Raw genomic sequence first — 21,924 nt, 5'->3', positions numbered from 1 at the left:
GTGTGTGTGTGTGTGTGTGTGTGTGTGTGTGTGTGTGTGTGTGTGTGTGTGTGTGTGTGTTTCTGTTTTTGTTTTCAAATAGTAATATTATATTTCTGAGTCAGTGCGCTACAAACCTAGTCGCATGGATTCAGGATCTTGAAGAAAATACATGTACGCTTACATACATCATGAAGTCGACGGTGTTGTGCACAACATCCCCCCACACCCCCCCCCCCTCCCCCGGTATTAATTACTTTGTTTGATCTTTCATTTAGTAGGTATCGGTGCCATTTGGAAAGCGGTATAATATGGAGGCGATTTCTTTGTATTTGTGTGAGAGGCTTGCCTGGGTTGATTTCTATGGATATAATAATGAGAATCCAAAGTAAACTCCATATTACATGTAATTTACATTAATAAATGGGGTATATAATATTTTTTTCTAAAAAAAAGAAAGTGTTTTACACCATTGGGCATCATTGAAATATATATAAGAATCTATGTAATTTCATAGCAGAGTGTGTACATATAATGTGTGTACATATAATGGTAACATCAAATAAAGAGTGGCGTGTTGAATTTACAAATGTACCTAGAATAAATGTTGTTTCAAGCATTGTGAATTTATCGCTTTCGTCAATTGTCCTTTAAGTGTTGGGTATGGCTGTAGGGAGACATTAGTTTAATGGTTAGAAGTTTTAACATAATTAAGAACTAGTCATTACTTACAGTATGAAAATTACGAACATTACTGAACCTTTAATAGCAATATATACATTTATAGCTTCATACGTGAATAAGTAAGTTAACAGCTAAAGTATTTTACGTAGCGGTCCATTCACGGGTCAAAATACTGACTGATCCCCAAGTCAGTGAAATGAGACTATAAATAGAAGCGTTCTTTGTGGACTCTACTCCATCTTGTTTTATCCATCTTTCGTCGGTAAAGGGAAACGACAACCTTCCGTATGAATCCCAATGATACCCATCAAAATGGAAAGGGTCTAGAGCAGCAGGTATATTGTGTTGACGTATTCTGTCGAAGCTTTTTCTGAAATAGTTTGTTAAACAGCGATTTTTACCTAAATTAGTGTCGTTCTGTTTTGTGCTCTGAAATGGCATGGCGATCTCGCAGACCACGTGAAGAGAGCGTGAACAGAGATTTCACTGGGCTTAGATATTTCACCACCTTTGTTATGTCTGTCTGTTTCTTTTGGGCCTTTCATTTGTTTTAAATAATAAAATCATGTATTAGTAGGACTTCGTCGATGTAAATATGCCGTCTCATGACTCACTTTTCGGTTTGAAAAAAATCTTTTGAACAAAATTTTCCATGGTTCGGGGATGGGGTCGCGTGGCCCATAACTGTAGACAAGACCGCATGGTGTCGGACAATGGGAATTTCAAGTGCTTTTGGACTTTCATGATCTTAGTTAACGTGTGAAAATCTGGATGTAATGTGATATGAAATAGATTGCTCCAAATTGTAAGTAGTTGATATTCTTACTTAAAGTTCTCCAATTTTCAGTTCTTCAAAATCCAAACTCTAAGGATCACAAAGCGTGCCTAACCCTAAGGATAGTAAATAGTAGTGGCTGGCTCGTGCTCAAGCCCAGTTTTCTACAAGTGCAGGAGAACCTTTTGAGGAAAGCACAGTTTTAGTTTAAACATGCATCTGTAATAAGTCTTTTAAATTCAAAAGTTATGATTGAACTAAGAATTTCCTGCATTCAAAATTATGCTTGAATCAAAGGTAAACTTCCCCATGTAGTCTTTTCTTCCTTTCCTCTTTGTTAAAAATACCATTCTCAACAAATTTGATAAAGTTGATAACATGGGGGTAGTGTTGGTAATCTTTCTTTCATTACATTGAAGCCATTTCTGGGGTTCCCTGTAGTGATATTGCTGGAATGTTGTTAAAAGCCCCTTAAATACTCAATGCTTGTTTATTACGTATGCTTACACTTTCTTACATTTCTGTATTTGTGTAGATGAGTGCCTACAGTAGTACAGAGGTCGATTTCATATTACTAAGTGAACTAACCAGTGTAATAATCTACATTATGGTTAATATCCTGAGAGTGAAGTTCATGAGCAAGGAATGTCATCATATTATGGGTTTTTGGAGGATTTTAAGTCATTTTGTGCCAGATAACTCTAAGACATCTTAGAAGATTGTGCACACTATATTATCTTAAACACAAGCCATGATCTGGGTATATACTGTGTCTGTCTGATGCACCCTACCTCGTGTGAGCAAGTAAATACTGCCACCTGAAAACATATGCTTTTAAACAGAATAAGACATAATCCAGCAACAAATTGATTTTTCATATTCCGCCAAATTTCACAGATGACTAAGTTATGATCTTGCACCTTTAACACATAGGACTTCAGTGAAGTAGATAGTATTCCAGCAGATTTCCATACCAGATGAACCTGATTGGTGTTCTTGGGAAGTAATGCTGAAAACCTCCAGATTGCATGCCTATGGCACTGACTTTGACTATGACTTTGACTATGTTGACATGGAAACTTAGTTAAACATAAGTTGTACCACAGTTGATGTAGAGAGCGCTCAAAGACTGTTACTTTGTTGTTTTGTTTTGATTTCCAAAAGCTGTTGTCTGGTTTTGTTCATTCAAAAAAATTATATGCATCTTCTTTACTGCAGAGCATAATGCAGGTGTGTGTCGTGGCTGATGTAGAGCTACACTGTAAGACTATGACAAACCAGTGATATGATATGATGTTACATTCTACTTGCCATGGAGCATGGAAACTGGACATAGTTGGATGATATTGATTTAAGTCAGACAACATCTTTTGCTTTAAGAGATATTAGCTTTGTGCCAAAATCTGTCATGATTGGTAACAGGACAGGAGTAACCCACAGTGTGGCACCTGAAAACCTGTGATTTGACATACCAATCATACTTTAATTGTTGCATCTGTGCAGTTCTATATCTGGTTTTATGTTAACAGTTTGCTGGGCTAGACTTGAACGGCGCTAGCCGAGGCCGTGGTCGCGGTGACTGGACTGCCCAGGCTTTCCCTGCTGGGCCACCTAACAGTGAGTAGTAGTTGTCGCAGCTCGACAACAGGTATTCCCGGTAGCACCACCTGCTCAGCGGTATTTCGAAATGTTGGTTGGGAGATTTGGTTTATTTCCACAGGCCTACCATTGATCTTTGCCATGTACAATAAAACATGAAGTACCACATTTAACTGAAAATTATTTGTTACGAAATGTTTTCAAAGAGGTTCTCATTGGGATCTTATTTGTTAAAACATCTCAGCTTCATGATAGTGTTTTCTAGCCAGTTTTGAAAACAAATAGCAGTAAAATATTAGTTTGATGGTCGACCTGTGATCTTAGTGCTGTATAGAAATGTTTACAAGTGCATGCTTTCATAATGTAAGGGTTACCATAGATACTATGTAAAATCGAAACTAGGACTTTCTGTACTTGCATTTGGAATGGTATGACTAAAAAAAAGATACTTCCTTTGAACATGCAATGTTTCTGTTCTCTGCGATATACTTGAAAATTGCCAGTGAAATGTTTTTAGGACCAGTGAATTGAAAGCCAGCCAGACACTGTGTCCGGTAACTAATCATGTATCAAAATAAACAATCATGGGTGGGTGAAATGGCAGTCTTGTCTTTGCTTTCATGGTTGAAAACATTGTTTCAGAAATACCAAGGCTGATTGTACAACCTTCTGTCAAAATGATTACACGATGCCATTTAGAAAGTGGTCAAATGCAACATATGTCATATTTGGGATTTCACTTTCTTAGTAAAGTACAAATTCTAGTACTTTTTTCGGTTGAGTCCCCTCCGGGATTTGAACCCGCACCCTCAGTCAGGCACCTAATCGCTAGCACACAAAGTCAGCCACCTAGCCTGCTCAGCCACCTGGAAGTCGCGGAAAAAGTACTAGAATTTGTACTTACTAAGAAAGTGAAATCCCAAATATGACATATGTTCTGTCAAAATGCCTTGAAGGCAGACAACCTTTAAATTTCAGATAATAGGATATGACTGTCTCATTTCATTTGTGAGCAGTGAAAGTTTGAGGTTGTCGGACACAGTGTCTGATAAATAATTAAGTCAGCGGAAACACCAACATGTTAAGAAAATGTTTGTGATACCTGACTGGGGTTGCATATTTTTAAACTGGGGTTGCATATTTTTAAAAAGCATCTATCTGCCAAATGTCTGATTCCAGTCTTGTTGTCTTGGGTTAATGCAATGCTGGTATTATCCCAACTTGAGGATATTGGCAGTGGTTCCCAGGTGGGTCTGTCTTGAACATCAGTGCTTTGTATAAGTGGAGGAAATACCATTCAGTATGAGAAATGTTTTGAGATTTATCCTTGCAGCTGAAGGAAATTAAAATTCTGTGTTGTATTGGTTATTGAGAAGTCTTAGTAAAGTGATGCTATTTATAGGAAAAGTAGAATGTATTTCTTTCCCTTTTGAGTATTGACTTACTGAGGTGCATGTGAGCTCCCGCTTGACCAGTTACCGTTGACTTGTGCGTTCCTCGCCTCTTGTCATTACCATCACTGTGTCGCTGTAAATGCTGGTGGTACTTATTGTTTTGATTTGAAATACAACTTACACTACACCTGTTTGTCTTAATTTAAGATTTATTGTGAAGTGGAGGTATATATTTTTGCTGTGAATATGAATTTTTTCTTCACATTTTAGCTCTTGAATAATATTAAATGCTTTTAACAAGTTGAATACTGTACATCAAATTGCAATGATTGTGGAAGTGATCTTGCACTTACTTCTGTTTTATATGATCCATCAGAAGTGTCAATTTGTCAACCATGTTTTGAGACAAGATTCAAGGCTGGGTTCGCATTCATTCGCTGATCTTCGAGTGTGGATGTTTACATGTCTTGGGTTTCACCGGGGAAATTGTTTAAATACAGACTAGTTAGCAGTTCATATTCAAATGTCATGTAGTGATCAAGAGCAGCTTTTGAATTTATTTGATGGGGTCTGGAAAGTTGTTTCTTTGAGTTTGCTAGTAACTGATATCCAAATGTGCAAGAGCACTTCCATTTACTGCTTGTTACTGTGTTTTGTAGATGGCCAATTCCGACCAAACAACCGATATCCGCCTGAGCAAATCGTATTCTACGGGCAAGGTTTTGTATCATATTTGATACTCATGCTCTGTGCTATCATTTAATAATTAGCCCAAGCTTGTATTTTGCTTTTGTTATCTTTCTTCAATATTTAAGTTAGATTACGTAGTATTTCTCATCTTTTGAATGGTGTAGTGAGCTATTGTTTTCAAACAGACAGAATTGTCCAAACGTCCAGTATTGCTGTTTTGGGATTGGTGCATGACATTTGACATTTCAGACTTCAGAGTGTAGATGTTTGTTTTTTTACTTCTGTCTAAAATCTGAAGTTAGTTAAGCATGCTTTTTGTAAGGATGTATGACGAGTTTGAATAAATAGTACAAAACTTACTGTTGGTCAGCATGTCAGTATTGAAGATAGCCAAGTGTGGATATGATCTTACTACATGTATACTTTTTGGGTTTTTTTGTTTTGTTTTTTTTTTCATATTTTTCTTCTTTTTTGTATATATATGTGGTGAACATTTGTCTATATACTCAAGGATTAGGGCCAGAAAACGATTGCCCCAGTGTTTTTTGATCTGATTGACAATTTGAAGCAAATCTGTTCAGTTTCAGAATATTTGTCAAAATGTTACTTTGTTTGTTTTGAGGAATATCAAGACAAAACCGAGTGAAATTTTTCTCATTTTTGGTTAAGGTATTTCGGCAGTAAACAAACAGCATAGCAAAGATGTTTAGAAGATTACAAAATATACCTATATGATTGCTTAAAATTTCATTTCATGTGTGATGGTCCTCCACTGTATTTTTGTATTTTTGTCAAAATTATCAACCTTTTATTGATGCATTGCAGTCTGAACAGTTTCAACAATGTTTGCCATCACAGTTTCGTAGTTCATTGGTCTTTCTCTTAGGCGGTCCTTTTGGCCGCATGAACACTTGGCACAAGGAACAGAAGGGCAACAGGCTAATTGCTGCTAGTGTGGTTTTGGATAAACTATTTTTGAACACTACATTGAACATTATTTTAGCAATAGTAATAGTCCAACTCAACAGTACCTTCTTGGTACTCTTGGCAGAGATGTTATGCATCTAGAACATTCATTATCCCACTTAACTAACAATTTTCAGACAAGTTCTGTTGGATCAGAATGTCACACTAAGCCAACTTTCACAAGTAGAGCTGGTGTTCCCAAGAGCATATATATTAATGTATTACCTATTCATGTATCATTGGTTGTTTCAGATTAAACAATGACTGTAACATAGTTCTTGTTTCTTGTTGCATTAGTGGGATGTCCTATAGACATCATGTCTTTATTAGCATGTGTATCAGAAGTTCTGTATATAGTTGGAATTTAAGCAAACTAACATATACTTGGCAGAAATTGTCACAACTTATATATTCCAGAAATGCGACATGTAGATGTTACCTTGAAGCATTAAGAATTTTCAACCATGTCAGTATATTGACTGTGACAGTGGTAAATCAGCTGGAATTAGATATCTTTGAAGTAAAACAATCCTCTTATGGGTTCCTCTCATAGACTTCTGAATTCTGAAATTTTGTGAAGAGCAAAGGTTGTTGACTCGCAAGGTCAGTTACCATTTGGCAAGCAAGTTGGTCCTTGTCCTTGAACAGCTTGTGGAAATATGTACCGAGTACATTTATATCTGACTTTGTGGTTATCTTGTAGTGTAGCAGGGATCAAGGCATTTCCACGATTCCATTCAGTTTACACCCAACAGTTCTAAACTTGATACTGCAAATCTCATCTCAAATGTCAGTTACTAATTGTTCCAGAAAAATAAACTCATCTAAAAAATGAAAAGCAAGCAAACCCTGAAAGAAACCCTGAATACAAATGAGAACATTTTGGTGTGTTAACTTGTTAACAAGTGACGTATTCAGTCATTTTTGGTACATTGTTACATTTTATTGTCCTTAATCTATTTAATCCACTGATTGAAGCAGTCTTGTGTGTTTCTGTCTGTGAACAAGAAGAACTTGTATTTACCTGCATGATGAGCAAGTGAATCTAGAAACACGAACTATGTTGTGGTTGTGTAAACATTGTACTCCTTTTCTGTATTAATAAGCATTGTATTCTTAGGCAAATGTTAAACTTGTTTGGTTTACTTTTGCACCGTTTCACAAGTTTTTGGTTTCTTTTTGCTATGCCAGTATTGTTCGTATGCACTCTCCAATATTTGTTACCTTGACAGCAGATAAGCAATTTATGGTGTAAATTTATGATCAACATCCACATGTCTACTTTTACTGTTTGACCAGTTAGTTGACCATCCCTACATAATCAGATTTTGATGCATCTGGTGACTGTCCTTTATTGGTGGTAGCATCTTTAAAGCAAATATTTTGTCAAATGTTTTTTGTATACTTTGTGGGGTGGAAGATTTTTAACTGAACACTACTCCAAAATTTACTGAGTAATGTGTAAGCTAAATCCTATAATTATCTTGAACATGTGTTTGCTCCCTCTCGTGACAAATTGGTTTATCTTTTGCAGGTGCCCCTCCTCAGGCTGGGCGCTATGTGCCTCCTCACATGCGAGGGGGACCCCAAGGGATAATGACGACTCCCCAGGTTCCCCCACCAATGCCTCCCCCACAACCGCAACAGCAGAGAGGTTGGGGTGGCGGTCGAGATTATGGTCAGCAAGGGGGTGATGGAAGAGGTCAGTTGTGTTCAAGTGTGTTGTTGTTAATTACTAACCTAGATGTATTTATCATTGCCTTGTCAAACTTTGTCTAACCTGAATTTCAGTGTGAAAGTTTCATAAGTATGCATTTCATTTGGGATTCGTTGGAAGCAAGGCTAAATGAAGTATATTAATGGTCAGATCAAGGATTGCAGTGGTTTCAGTATCCATTTCACTGTAGAAATAAAGAAGCCCAGGCTGTCTGCAATGCTTACACTATTCCTCAGAATGAATTGTTGGGTGTATTAATTATGTCCAGTGATGGGAGATCACCATTTAATGTTTTTGACAGTTTTTTAAAAACAGGCAGAAGACAGCATGGTTTTTGTGTATTGTGTGTACTTTTTATTTTGCATTTGTCAAAACTGTTGCCACTGAAGTGGCTTATCTGTTGTAGCTGCACAGTAATGATTGTTCATAGTTTTCCTGGACAGTGTAACAATGGTGATAATACTTTTCAGACGGTAGCTATCGTGGAGGTTACAACAGCAGCCCAGGAGGTTACCGAGGAGGCTATAGTGCTCCCATGCCTGGCCCACAGGGTAAATGATTCTCTTGTGCTTTGTTCAGTCTATAACCACAGCCTACAAGAACAATGTGTGAAACTCATTTCTGGGATCCACTGCCTCGATGTTGCCAAAAGTGTCATAAAACTAAACTTCTTCACTCACATATATTCAGCCTAAATCAAGCTGGTAAACCAAACAGCAACACTAAAGTGTGGCTTAAATTATGCTTGGTGACTCAACTTGCATGTTTGGGCAGTCAGAATGTCAGTGCCTGCCAATGTTGGAAGTCTTGAGATAATGTCAGGGCACTTTTGAAAATTGGATGAAGCTGTTTTCATTGTCACTGTTTTAAGATAGGTTTCATTGATTATGAAAAGTTTGCATTAACAATGGTCGTAACTGAAACTGTGACATGTTTGCTACCTATTGAGGCCTAGATGTCAGATCTGACCCTTGAGGTCATCAGTTGCGATTTTATTTTATTGTAAATATTATTGTACACTTTTCCTTTCACCCTACATGATGTGTGTGCAAGTGCATGTAAATAAAATCTGTTAATGTTCTGGTTTTGTGTTCAGGGATGCCGGACCAGGGAGGCTACAACACCTTCAACAGAGGTGGAAGACAGGGCGGCAACTTCAGCAACTTCAATAACCGCCGAGGAAGTGGGGGGAACTTCCCAAGGAATGACAGGTAGCACCCTTGTACTTTATGCACTTCTAAAAGTCAAACTTCCTGAATAGTTACATTTTGTAAATCTCTGTAGTAAAACTATTTTGTACAGTGTAGACATAAGTAAGTCATTCTCTTTATACAGACCGGACAACAGATGGGGTGGTGATCAGTATGACCGCCAGGGGAGCCTGCCCCCACAACCTGTGGGAAGCAGCCGATGGGATGCCCTGGCTGAGGATCGCACCCCACGGAAGCGAGAGTGGGGACACAACAAGTGGGACAACAGAACTGATGGAGACGCATGGGCTGGCCGTAATGGGAACCAGGATATCCGCAATGAAGACTGGTCTATCCCTTTGCCGAAAAACGAGAGACTTGAACAGTGAGTGTATCTGTCAGATTTCAGTTAACATGTCATGTTTTGGGTTAATGTAAATTACATAGAACATAAAACTGATAGACACAGTAAATGTATCACTGATCTAGTTCCAGTTTGAAGCTGGACGTTAATTACAATAACTATCTTTCAGGGAGCTGTTTGGATCAAGCAGCACCGGTATCAACTTTGAGAAATACGATGATATTCCAGTTGATGCTAGTGGTGAAAACCTTCCAAGAGCTGCTGACAGTGTAAGATTTCTTTACTATCACACAGGAAAATACCATTTATGCAAATTGTTGTTGGTTCATGATTAAACCTCAAATTTGGTAATCACTATAATGCAGTGGAAAATAGATTCCCAATATTCGGTGCCTATTAACCAATATTATGTGGTTTGTAGACAACTCTGGTTTAAGTTAGTATCCATAATATTCCTTGGTTATTTATTGAAATGTTGCCATTAATATCACTGGAGTTACATTTTACAAGCTATGTTTATATATCTAAATCACCAAATCTGAACAGTGCAACCTCGCCATGAATGATCTACTCATAAACTAATAAGGGAACACATGTTGGTGCAAGAACTCTATTTATTTCCAGACTCAGACTGAGTTATTTCACTCAGTACAATACATACCTTGTGAAGAAAGCTAGTGAAGCATAGGGAACACTTGAACCTTCATGTATTCCCTTATTCGTTTCCATGAGTATACATTTGCAACTATGCCAAACACTATTGTTAAATGTTTCAGTTTGAGGACTGTGAACTTGGTGAGATCATTCGGAACAACATTGCACTGAGCAAGTACACAAAGCCGACACCTGTCCAGAAGTACTCTATCCCAATTGTACTCGGCCGTAGAGACTTGATGGCATGTGCACAGACTGGCTCTGGCAAAACTGCTGCTTTCCTTGTGCCCATCCTCAACCAGATCTATGATAAAGGACCAGGTCAAGTCCCACAACAGGTATGGTTGGAATTATTGTTATAGTTGTTTCTTCTGTATAAAGTAAATATCCAGTCACTTAGGACAAACTATGATAATTGTTCATGCTTATGTATATTGCACACTTTCTAAGAATCGTGTGTATGTAGTTCGTCAAAGCCTAATAACTTAGTTTATGTTTCTCGAACAATGTTTAACAACTGCCTGTTCTCTGCAAATGTATATTGGTTAAATAATACCATCACACCTGACCACACAGACACATGTCAGTATAGCCATGGAAATGTTAGTCCTGCAGTATATTAACTGTATCATGAAGTCTTACTGGTTAGATGATTTATGAAGTTGTTAAAGTGTTAAAGTTATATTTGTTAAAGTGTTCACATATATTGAATCTTTAATTACACAACAGTTTACAGATGTCTTCCCAATGCTTGGGTCTATGAGGATGACCACTGTATTGTTTGTAATATTGTTTTTCCATGCAGCAAAGGCAGTATGGAAAGCGCACTAAGCAGTACCCAATTGCCTTGGTTCTTGCCCCTACAAGAGAACTGGCCTCTCAGATCTATGATGAAGCAAGAAAGGTAAGCTTTTAATACAATAATAATACCAATGCAATAATAGTTCAATAATGTATTGTGCTTTTTAAGCACAGGACACTACAAATCAATAACTTCTGCAGGTTCATATTAGAATTGGTCTTGAGCAGCCCTTTCTGTTCCCCTTTTGGTGGATTTATGCATAGTATTCTGTCCAGAATGTATGGATAAATTCCTATATTAATCACAGGATATGTGATCAGATATGAATATTCGCAGACTAATGTATAACACCTAGAATATTGCAGAGTGTCTTAGCTATGAACAGTCAAACCCTTTCAAAGAATGTAATCAACATTCTGTGTTTACAGGCTAAGGGAATATTTATATGTAAGCCATTGTGAACTGTTTTGAAAGTTCCTCATTACCAATGCTGAACACTTTCCTGATTGTTTAACTCGATCTTATTTTACTGCTGAGTGTGTTGACATGCAATTTTCTCAGCTTCGTTAATGAAGTGACAACTATTCATTGTACAGAAGTGTGTCTGATAGTGAAGAACCTATGATAGTTGGTTTGAACACTGGGTTCTTCCCAGTTGTTTCTAAGTTGTGCATGTGTAAAGCTGAATTTCCATGATATGACTGCAGTACTGTGGCATTGAACACAACTGATTGTGTCCCCGTCGTGCAGCTGACCATTATTGTGGGTCTGTGTTTAGTTTGCTTACAGATCCCGAGTTCGGCCATGTGTGGTGTATGGAGGTGCAGATATTGGTGCACAGATGAGAGATCTAGATCGTGGATGCCATATGCTTGTGGCCACCCCTGGTCGTCTTGTCGACATGGTGGAGAGAGGCAAGATTGGGCTTGAATACTGCAAGTAAGTGCATTTGCAGTTTTGTTCAGGTTTGTTTCTATATTGTTCAGAAGTAGCGGAAAACTTTGACTTGTGCTCAAATTGACAATGTAAAGCTATTTCACAATTTAGCCCAAGTGATGTTTGAATTCCTCGTATTGAAATCCTCTTTGGAATTGAAACAATTTTCATTGTCTGATGGGCGCCCATTTGAATTCTGATTCTCAGTTCTTGGCCTAATTAACATTCCTACTAGACTAGATCAGCATAATGAAACTCAAGACGTGGCACAAAATCCAGATGCCTCTGTTAATGTGTGGATTTTGTAATCTGGTTGCAATGTAGGTGGTTTGTCGGATCAGTTAAACTTTATTATCGAGTACAGCAACTGTACATTGTCAGTCAAACTACCTACAGTTACTGTGTTACATAATAAAGTTTAACTGATCAGACTTTGATCAAGGATTTTAGTTGTCAATTTGGAATGCAGTGTTTAATTATTGTTGCAAGATTTTATGAAGTCCTTTTGGAAATAAGCCCATGAAGATCTGGGGCAGAAGGTCTTTGGCAACGTTGCTTGCCAAAAAAAGCAACCTTGCTTGTTGGAAGAGGCAACTAACGGGATCGGGTGGTCAGACATGCTGAGGGGTTGACTGCTGCTGATCCATTTGCGCAGATTAGTGCTCATGTTGTTGATCACTGCATTGTCTAGTCCAGACTCAGTTGCTAGATAAATTCTTATGTTTCATCCACTTCACCCATTTATTGAAGATAAAATTGTCTTTTTCAGGTTCTTGGTTCTTGACGAAGCTGATCGTATGTTGGACATGGGTTTTGAGCCCCAGATTCGTCTCATTGTGGAGAAAAATGGCATGCCTGTATCAGGAGAACGTCAGACTCTCATGTTCAGCGCCACCTTCCCCAAAGAGATCCAGGTGGGTGTGGCCTTTCAAAAGCCAAGATAACTTGACAATTTCTTGATCAGATTTGTATGTGTTTAAAGTTTGTTCAGGGTGTGCATTTAAATGATCTTCAACCTTTCTTCTGATGCATACTTGTCTCTTTCTGTGGTTGATTCTGTTCAAAGTAATGATTGGGATTTGATTAAATTAATATGGGTCAGGGAACTCTGAAGATGTAATTCAACTCCCCACAAAACAATGTGTGAAGTCACTTCTTAGTGTCCCAAGTGGTAGTATGACTGGATCATCACTGGAAGTGTTCAGTACCAAATGCTGCTCAAATTTCATTGAAAATAAATACAAAAACAAATTACATTGCAAATTCATTTCAGATCCTAGCACGTGATTTCCTGGAGAACTATGTGTTTTTGGCTGTGGGCCGTGTTGGCAGTACCAGTGAGAACATCACACAGAAAGTGGTATGGGTGGAGGAGAATGAGAAGAGATCCTTCCTCCTTGACCTTATCAATGCATCAGGTAGCCTAGCAAAACACCATCATACTTCAACTGTGCTTTATTTGTCACCATTTTTGTTAAAGCATAGCATTAATTATTTGCATGTTCATTAATGGGGCTTTTGTATAAAGTTATTTTGCTTGATTGGTTATTGGCATTCGTGTTGTCTATATCGACAAGTAAGTCTGTCAAGCCTGTGTTTAACTATATCTATGGGTAAAAATTCTTTTGCCTGATTGCTTTTTAGCTGTATTTCTTTACATGCATTTGCCATTATATATATATTGGACAAAAATATATACGTATGTCTGTCTGTCTGTAAATTTTGAAATTATGAATAATGATGTATTTATTCATTGACATTCTGATAAATATCAATCATAAAAATACCAATATCAACAACTTATTTTGTCCAGCATATTAATGTGATGATCATTGTGTTAAACGTAAGTGATTTTTTGCCCATGAAAGCAAACTGGAATGTTTTTATCAGGTGTTGCAGGTACATGCCTTTCATTCTCACTATGCATATGTGATTTGTTTGAACAAACTTGATCATTTTGATTTATCATAACCCTATCCCTACTGACAAGCATATACCAGTTCTGAACTAATAAGGAGCTTATTTTCTGAAGTTATCATGGTTCGACTTAAAATGGTTGAGGGTATATGGTTATAGCAGGGAATTCTGTCCTTTCAAGGATATTTTGGTTCAGTCAATAACTTAAAAGATGCAGTTTCAATTTTGTTTATGGTATTTTGATTATTCCTGGATAGCAGTTTAAATATGCGTTCAACCAATAATATGAAAACTATTGGTGGTGTTCAAATTTGAACATAACGTTTGATTGGTGCAGTGCGAAGGATGGGCCTTTACCTGTTACACTATCGTGCATAATACTCCGGAAAATTCTGTATAAACATCCTGTATCCTGCATACTGTATAAGCACCTATTATTACCTACTCTTGCTGATAACATTTTCCACATTTTTGTCAATCAAATACAAACCTCTCTGAGCTTTGGCAACACAACTTAAATCCCTTTGGCTTCTTCCTGCAAACTTTTACCTTTCTCATATATATTTTAATAACATCTCTGGTAAGTATGTAATTCTAAACTAAAAATATAATGGTGAAAAATGTCTTTCAGCAATTAGCCCAAATGATGTGTGAATTCCTCGTATTGAAATCCTATGTGGATTTGAAACCATTTTCATTGTCTGATGGGCTTATGTGTGCATGCTGACACTGGAGTGAAGTCACTCAGGGGATCTTTCATACTTTAGCAGAAGTCTAATGTCCTCCTCCATGTCTGAAAGGCATGTTTTCTTCAGGTCCAGAATCACTGACCTTGACCTTTGTGGAGACAAAGAAGGGTGCTGATGCTCTGGAAGAGTTCCTGCAGAAAGAGGGTTATCCTGCAACCAGTATCCATGGTGATCGGTCACAGCGTGAGAGAGAAGATGCACTGAAGGTGTTCCGTTCAGGAGACCGGCCTATCCTCGTAGCAACAGCAGTACGTATTGGTTCTGGGTTTTGGGGTTTTTTTTCTTTTTAAAGTAAAAGTTTAAAGCTATTACTGTCAGATTGACTATCCATGGAGTAGTGTCTGCCTTTGTCATGTTCAGAATTGTCCCATACTGTCCAGTGGTTTCAAGTAATGTGTTATAAGTGAACACTAACTGCTACTTGTTTAATACTTACAGGTTGCTGCAAGAGGCCTTGATATTCCCAATGTTCGTCACGTCATCAACTTTGATCTGCCAAGTGACATTGAAGAGTATGTCCATAGAATTGGGCGTACTGGACGTGTTGGCAACCTTGGTAAGTGTATTCTTTTTGAAGTTGGTAGCAATATTTGAGTGAATAACTTCATTATTAGTGTTTTGGGATATGGGTAAGACAAGCTAGTCAGAAAGTGCAGCCATAAAGATTTTTAAGAAAAATTATTTTTTAAAGCACTCCTGAAACCATTTATCAGTAGTCTGTAACTAGTCCGGCTTGAACAAGATACCATTACGATGCTGCTCAGCTTCTATTTATAGAAATGAAGGTATTGAACTTTCCAAATTCCTGAGACATAATATTGGATCATTGCTACTCACAACTTCATTCCCCATAAGTTTAGAAGGATGTGTAACTGCTTGAATCTTGGAAAATAAAAGCATTCTACATTGAATAATTATATGGGTAAGAATTCATGAAGTAAAGGAAGTGCTTATCCATAAGGTTCAGTATTGTATTTCATAACTTCTAAACTGCCACTGGAATAACACCCAAAAAGCATTGGCCAGATATGTTAATGATAATACATGCAATAAGCCTAGATTGTATTGATTGTAATGCCGATATAAGTTTGTGGAATCAAATGTAAAGGTTTTTGTCACAAGTTAAGGTGCATTTCATGTCATAGGTATTTTTAGCTAGTATTATTTGTGATCAAACTTGATCCATGTATCTCAAGCCACAGTGACTTGTGGTATAGGTATTTGGTGACAATTGATGTGATTATCTTTTTAGCCCAGATTATAATTGAATGCCTGTAATTCAATGCCTTTAACATTTCAGTTAACAAGCTTTTCATGATCATGATCAGGCCTACTCGTGTTTGTATGGTTGTGACTATGTTTCTGTTTTCAGGTCTGGCCACGTCTTTCTTCAATGAGAAAAATAAGAACATTATCCGTGATCTGTTGGACTTGCTAGTGGAAGCCAATCAGGAAGTTCCAACTTGGCTTGAGTCTATGGCTCATGAGGCTCGTTCATCTGGCGGAACAAGCAGGCGTGGCGGCGGGAGACGGTATGTTGTTGAATGTACTGTTTGAATGAAACATCAAACAATATCGAGTTACAAGGGCAGTTTTAGTGTCCACTGCAGATCTTCTTTCATTTCATTAGGGGCGATGGGGTAGCCTAGTGGTTAAAACATTCCCCTCATCGGTGCAATGTCTGAAACCCATTTCTGACCATTTTTGACATGATATTGCTGCAAATATGCTACAAGCAGAGTAAAACCAAACTCACTCGCATGCTTAGAACTTGGTCGCTCTCTTGCTTACATTTTATTATTGTTTGACTTGGACGAAATGATTCACAGTGTGGAGGTAGTAGTATATGTTGCAAAGTTAAATCCTGATCCTGCATGCATCATTTGCTTTTGCTCAGGGCTTTCTTACCTGTGATCTGTTTGGCGGTGTGTGATCGTTTTACCTTACTGTGTGCTAACAGTACAATTCTGAATGTTACCTCATGATAGCAAGTATATATATGCTAGTAGTGTAATTAATGGTGGCACGATTAATGGTTTCGTGCCACCATTAATTATACTACTATGCTTCATAACCATAATAAGTATGTGTCCCATTTGGAAAGACTTTAATTAATTACTCAATGCCCTTGCAGCTATGGATCTGGTGGATTTGGAGCTCGTGATTATCGTCAACAGAATAAGCAGAATAAATCCGGTGGGTTTGCAACCCCTGGGTTCCAGCAACAAGGCTTCAACCACTACAACCAGTACAACCAGTACAGCAACTACGGAGGAGCGTACAACCAACAACCAGCTGCTAACGACTGGTGGGGCAACTAAATCACTGCTGACCTCCATATGCTGGAATAGGGGACAAATGCTGCAGTTGTCTCCCTTTGACACCAGTTTGGGTTTGTCGGTGCAGTTACCTCCCCTTCTCACATATTGCTTGGAAACGGTGCACTTTGTTATTTTGACTGGCAAACAGTTGATGGAACCAGTAACAATTATTTGACTGTATGATATTTTGCATGATCAAGACTCTTGTGTCGTCTTGACTCTGCATACATAAACCTGGCAAGGCATCATACCGCCTTGCACTGTTCAATAGTATCACAACGTACCTCGAGACAGGATTCTGTTACACTCTGAAGTTACAGATGAAGGGAAAAAAAACTGTCCATTATTTTGCAAATTTTACATGAAAATAGCTGGATTAGTTCAGCGTCTGTTTAGACAGTTGTGCTGTCTTTCAAAATATCACTTGTTGGGTGACATGTCTTCACTCGTGGAAACAGATGAGCAAATTGTATTATTTTATAATGCAGAAATACTGACTGTTAGATGGAACAATGTTTCCATCCAACAATGCTGGAAGACTTTTATGAACCTTGTTTTAAATGTAATCGTTCATCTGTTACAACTGATAAATTATCGAAACAATTTGTAACCCTGACATGTTTATACTGGTTCTTCACCTGTTTCCATCTAAAGAGCCAGGCTTTTTATTATCATCATTTTTAAAACAATTTTCTTGGTGTTATATTTTAGATTAGTTTTTGTGTATAAGATGCCGTCCTGTGATAAATTCAGATTTGGTCGTGTATGTGCAAATCCAAGTCCACTGACAGATCACTAATGAGGAAAGTATTAGTGATACATAGATAGATGATTGGTTGTAATGTGGTACTATGGCTGATCATAGTTAGTTGACTGTGTTCGACAGGGATAATTTCCTAAGCCTCGTAGCACATACAAACAGAAAACAGAAGCACAGGGTTTTATATGTATTGCAACTCCCTACCTGAATAGGGCATTGTCAAACTGAAGTGCCATATTTCTACAAAATTGTAATTGTACTTGTGTTGTTTATCCTTTAATCTGTGTGAAGGTATGTAATGAGTTGTACCTTACTGCGTGTGACCAGTACATTTCACACTTGCCAGGCACTTCTTGGAGACTTTATATGTTAACACGTCTTACCGTGAATGCCCGGCCTGATGAACATCTTGTTCATCCTCTCAAGAAATGCATTTATTCTAGAAGTGTTAACATATTTGTTTGAATCAAAACATTTGCCAAATTGTTTGACATTTGTAACAAAGACACATTCTGGAACTGTGCAGGCCAGGTTAGGCTGTTCTGATTTCCAGAAGTCTTGATGTCACTGAGCATCATTGAAATTAAGAATGGTGCCTCATTGCATGTTCACTACTTAAACCCTGTGCATCGATTGTGAAACTCTTTCCTTTAGCTTTAAAAGTTGCATATAAGTAATCTCTGAATTATATGTATTTAATATGGTGTTAGGAAAATACAAGTATCCATTATTAAATTAGGGGATAGCTCAAAATATCTGCTCCCAAATTATCAGCTAATGCACCAAAGCATGATTACTGGGATAGGTTCTGAGATCAGTTGAGAAGTTAAATGTGTGGGACCATTTTTGCTAACACAGCTAAATGATCTGCAAGAATGTTCAATATTATTTTAATGTTTCACAACTAGTATATGCAGTACATTTATTCACTTATAAAGGAACCGTCAGTTGAAATATTATGCTTTGTTATAGTTAGAACTTAACATGACATTCATTTGCCTCGTTCTCCATTGTCATGCGATGTATATTGTATAACTGTCTGAATTAACTTTGAAATTCCACTACCCATTTTACGAATGATCGAAGCCTATTTATTTGCATTTCAAGTGCCAACATCCTGTACTCCAAAGTTAGTGCAATGTTAAGAAGTGATGATGACTAGTGTTTTGTCATGTATGGTAGAATATGGTACACTATACAACAGTATTTACGTCTATAGAGGATCAATCTGTATCTATAGGCTGGTCCCATTTAGCTGCAGAGAAACCCTATAGCTAGTGATAGGATGTTTCAAGTCCGCTACAGTCAAATTGATCATGACATGATAATACAACATTCCATGTTATGTACAACTTCATAATACAGCATAAGTGATTTTCATCCAGTATCATGTTATCTTAATCAGCCTCCATTCAAACTCTTGCCCATATAGTCATTGAAGTTCTTGGATAGAACCAAGACCATCTAGCACATATAGGTGCCTCGATCTGTGAGACATCTCAGGCTTGCCTTGGTGAACCTTTTCCATTGAGAATGATTTGAATATCACATATTTCATAGCCCAGTATCTGTGATAGATCTTGTTCATGACATGAGATAGCCTTGTGTTTAGTTCCCTGTATAATGATCCATCAGTATATTGGCCTTGCTACAAACAGATTTGGGGAGAGTTTGGCATGAATTTACGGTATGTTCGTTCGTTCATTGGGCAAGCCTGATTAGTGGAACTTATTGTCTCGGAGACTTTGGTGCTTACGTCTTTTCCCTACCCACTGACTTGTGAAGAATGCTCCCATATTTGTGAGAGTGGGTGCCTGCCTGCCTGCCTGAAGTGTGCGTGTGTGAACGCGTGTGCGAGCGAGGCTGCAATTGACTTGTTGGCAGCTGGCAAGTCTGTCTGGTCCTGCTCAGGGTCGAGCATTGTTGATGTCTGAAGTACTTGCTTACTTATGTTGATATCGCCAGGGACCACATTGAACAATCTGTGATGACTATGAGGGCGTATTGCGTCATTCATTTCTAGCCAACTGCAGATTATGGGGTATTGTGCATTTTGAAGAGGTACCCATTCTTTTATGTGAGCATTTTACTTGTTGGTATGATCTTGATATGCTGTTAATGTTAACTTATGATCACATAGTGAAAAGATTCACTGTTCCTTCCACTCAAATTTTGACTGTGTAACAGTCGTCCATTGTGTAGATGAAACTCGCTGGCATTGGTGAGCCTAACATATCATGTCTTTTTATCAATACTCTACATTACTTGCTTTACTGAGACGTAGTCTCCACTGTTTGACATGATCAGAGTACTTATTTGAAGGATCTCTGAATTTTCTTTCTGATCATGTATCATAAAAGTTATCATGGATTTTATGATAATCAAACTACATTATTTTTTTTACATGTTATTTTTTAAAATAATGTTGACCTCTTAACTGCGCAAAGATATAACATGTTGATCCATATGTAAAGTTTAAGCTCAGGGAAGCCCTGACCGGGAGATAGAGCAGGGATTTTATTATTGATTAGTATTATTTGTATTGTCCTGAACTAGTCATGTACAAATGACATGTATTCCTCCCAACTTAGATCTGACTGTTACACAGCTCTTGATTTGCAATTAGGCTGTTGGTTGCTATGTGATCAGCCCCTTTTGAAACCAGTATAATCCAGTGGCATTCAGTCTCCCTGCCAGACCCGTGGTGAATAGCACAAGGTAGGAGGAGGTTATACCTTGGTAAAACACAGGTCTTGATTCTTGGGCAGCCATGTCAGTCCTGATCAACCTAGATGAACAACAGAAACTGAACAAGCTTTCTCCCATTTTTTTGTAACTATTTCTTGCCCACCTTTTGTTAAACCAAAACATGGTTATTTGCCCAAGAACTCCCAAGAATGTTTTGCCATGTATGTGTGAACAAAGGGTTCTCTGCACAAACAATGGGATTGCAGGTTTTTTTTCTATACAGCAATACTCTGTAGTATTTGTTTGCATTGTTATGTGATACTTAAGCCATTATATTATACATGTACCATTTCATGGTTTTAAATGGTTGAATTAAGAACCACGAGGCATATTTCTAAAGCACTAAGGAGAGAGTTGATTTTTATATGGGACGGCATTTTTCTCATATTGACAAACTTATTTAGTTGTGTAAAAGTCTGGCTAACCGAGATGTTACATTTGGTCACCTCCATGAAAAATGGAGTGATGTGTCGACTTAATGTATGCCATGATGTTTGTGCTGTATGTCATTCTACACAAACTCCTTTACTCAAATGTACTGGTGAGTCCAGATTTTGTGTTTCAGTCTGTTTGTCAAATAATCACTGAACTTGTCGGAATGAACTTTCATGACACGATCAGTTTTTGAAGATTTTTAAACAGCACAAAATGTTTGTGGTTTGACACCTGAGGTCAGAGATATGAGAATGATTGAAGAGTTGTGGAATGAGTTGTGAAGCACAGTTCAATGTTTGTTCACATGACTATTTTGTTATTGATAGATCTGAGGTGCAGTATTTTTATGATGTCCTCAAGCAGTGTCTTGAGGTCGGTCAGTCCACATGAATATCAAAATGTGATATCATTAGAAAACAATTTATTCATCTACTTTAGATCTTAGAGATGTATAGAGCCATTTTGAAGGCCTTCATATTTTTTATTGCTTGCCATCATTCAAAGAGGATGGTACTAACTTTTTGTTGTAATCATTAACGAGGCTAATTGCCTTCTTGAACAGTGCCTACATGCTAGTCACTTCCAGGGTATGTAAAGATACTTAGTCCTGAGAGTGTTCCTCCTATGAGAGAGTACCCTATCGGCACAGTCACAAATGTCTTTCACAGCATAAGCATATGACCCATTTTGATAATTTCAGATACATATGCTATGTAATTTATTTCCAAAAATAAGTTTGATTAGTGAATAATATATGTGCACCTATTACCATGGATGATCCAAATGCCTTCATATAAATCACTCATATTGAGAAGGTTGATGGTTTGTATTGGCACTAAGTAATGAGTACTATAATGTACAGCATTGGGAGTATTCCTGGTGATGGCTGCACATTCCTAGTATTACCTTCAAATGGCTCTTCCATGGTGAATATCTGTTGTGTGAGCAAACTACATTACCATGACCTATTCTCTCTGGAGCAAGCCAAAGTTGTCTACATGACCAAGTGTTACATCTGGGCATTTTGAATGTTTATAGTTGAATGCAATAAAGATGATAAAAACAAACGACTTTTGTCTTTTGTTCAAGGCACTGGAATAGCTTTGATTTGTTGTAGAACTCGGAGGCTTCAACACAGTTGTAATGTTTACAGCTTTGGCCACAAAGGTTTGACTTATGTGTATGCAGTATCATGACTCGCCTTAGATTATCAATTATCTCATGCCAAGTGGACCATAGAAAGA

At 37.7% G+C, this 21,924-nt stretch overlaps 1 protein-coding gene across 4 annotated transcripts; it reads left to right on the top strand.

The window, feature by feature from the left end:
- Positions 1-861: 861 nt before the first annotated feature.
- LOC137281952 (ATP-dependent RNA helicase DDX3X-like) lies at positions 862-21,743 on the top strand. 4 transcript variants are annotated; one of them, XM_067813687.1, is made up of 17 exons: positions 874-998; positions 2,968-3,055; positions 5,091-5,150; positions 7,622-7,789; positions 8,275-8,355; positions 8,901-9,015; positions 9,140-9,379; positions 9,528-9,627; positions 10,135-10,350; positions 10,818-10,916; positions 11,593-11,753; positions 12,520-12,664; positions 13,024-13,168; positions 14,468-14,664; positions 14,855-14,972; positions 15,789-15,948; positions 16,551-21,743. In XM_067813687.1, the coding sequence occupies exons 1-17, from the start codon at positions 951-953 to the stop codon at positions 16,735-16,737; spliced, it is 2,328 nt and encodes a 775-aa protein (XP_067669788.1). In that variant the 5' UTR covers positions 874-950; the 3' UTR covers positions 16,738-21,743. The 4 variants fall into 4 exon arrangements, with proteins under 4 accessions (XP_067669790.1, XP_067669788.1, XP_067669789.1 ...); XM_067813688.1 differs by having other exon boundaries at positions 877-998; positions 14,483-14,664; XM_067813689.1 differs by lacking the exon at positions 5,091-5,150 and having other exon boundaries at positions 862-998.
- The last annotated feature ends 181 nt before the right edge of the window (positions 21,744-21,924 follow it).

This window comes from Haliotis asinina, chromosome 4 (genome assembly GCF_037392515.1).
Source record: "Haliotis asinina isolate JCU_RB_2024 chromosome 4, JCU_Hal_asi_v2, whole genome shotgun sequence".
NCBI lineage: Eukaryota > Metazoa > Mollusca > Gastropoda > Lepetellida > Haliotidae > Haliotis > Haliotis asinina.
The sequence above is the reverse complement of the archived record's forward strand: the minus strand, read 5'-3'. Positions and strand labels throughout refer to the sequence as shown.

Excerpts from the sequence above, each read along its gene's own strand:
- LOC137281952 (XM_067813687.1), top strand. The coding sequence starts at position 951 with ATGAATCCCAATGATACCCATCAAAATGGAAAGGGTCTAGAGCAGCAG. Across the intron at positions 3,056-5,090 it reads CCCTGCTGGGCCACCTAACA|ATGGCCAATTCCGACCAAAC; the intron begins GTGAGTAGTAGT and ends TGTGTTTTGTAG. Across the intron at positions 9,628-10,134 it reads TTCCAAGAGCTGCTGACAGT|TTTGAGGACTGTGAACTTGG; the intron begins GTAAGATTTCTT and ends TAAATGTTTCAG.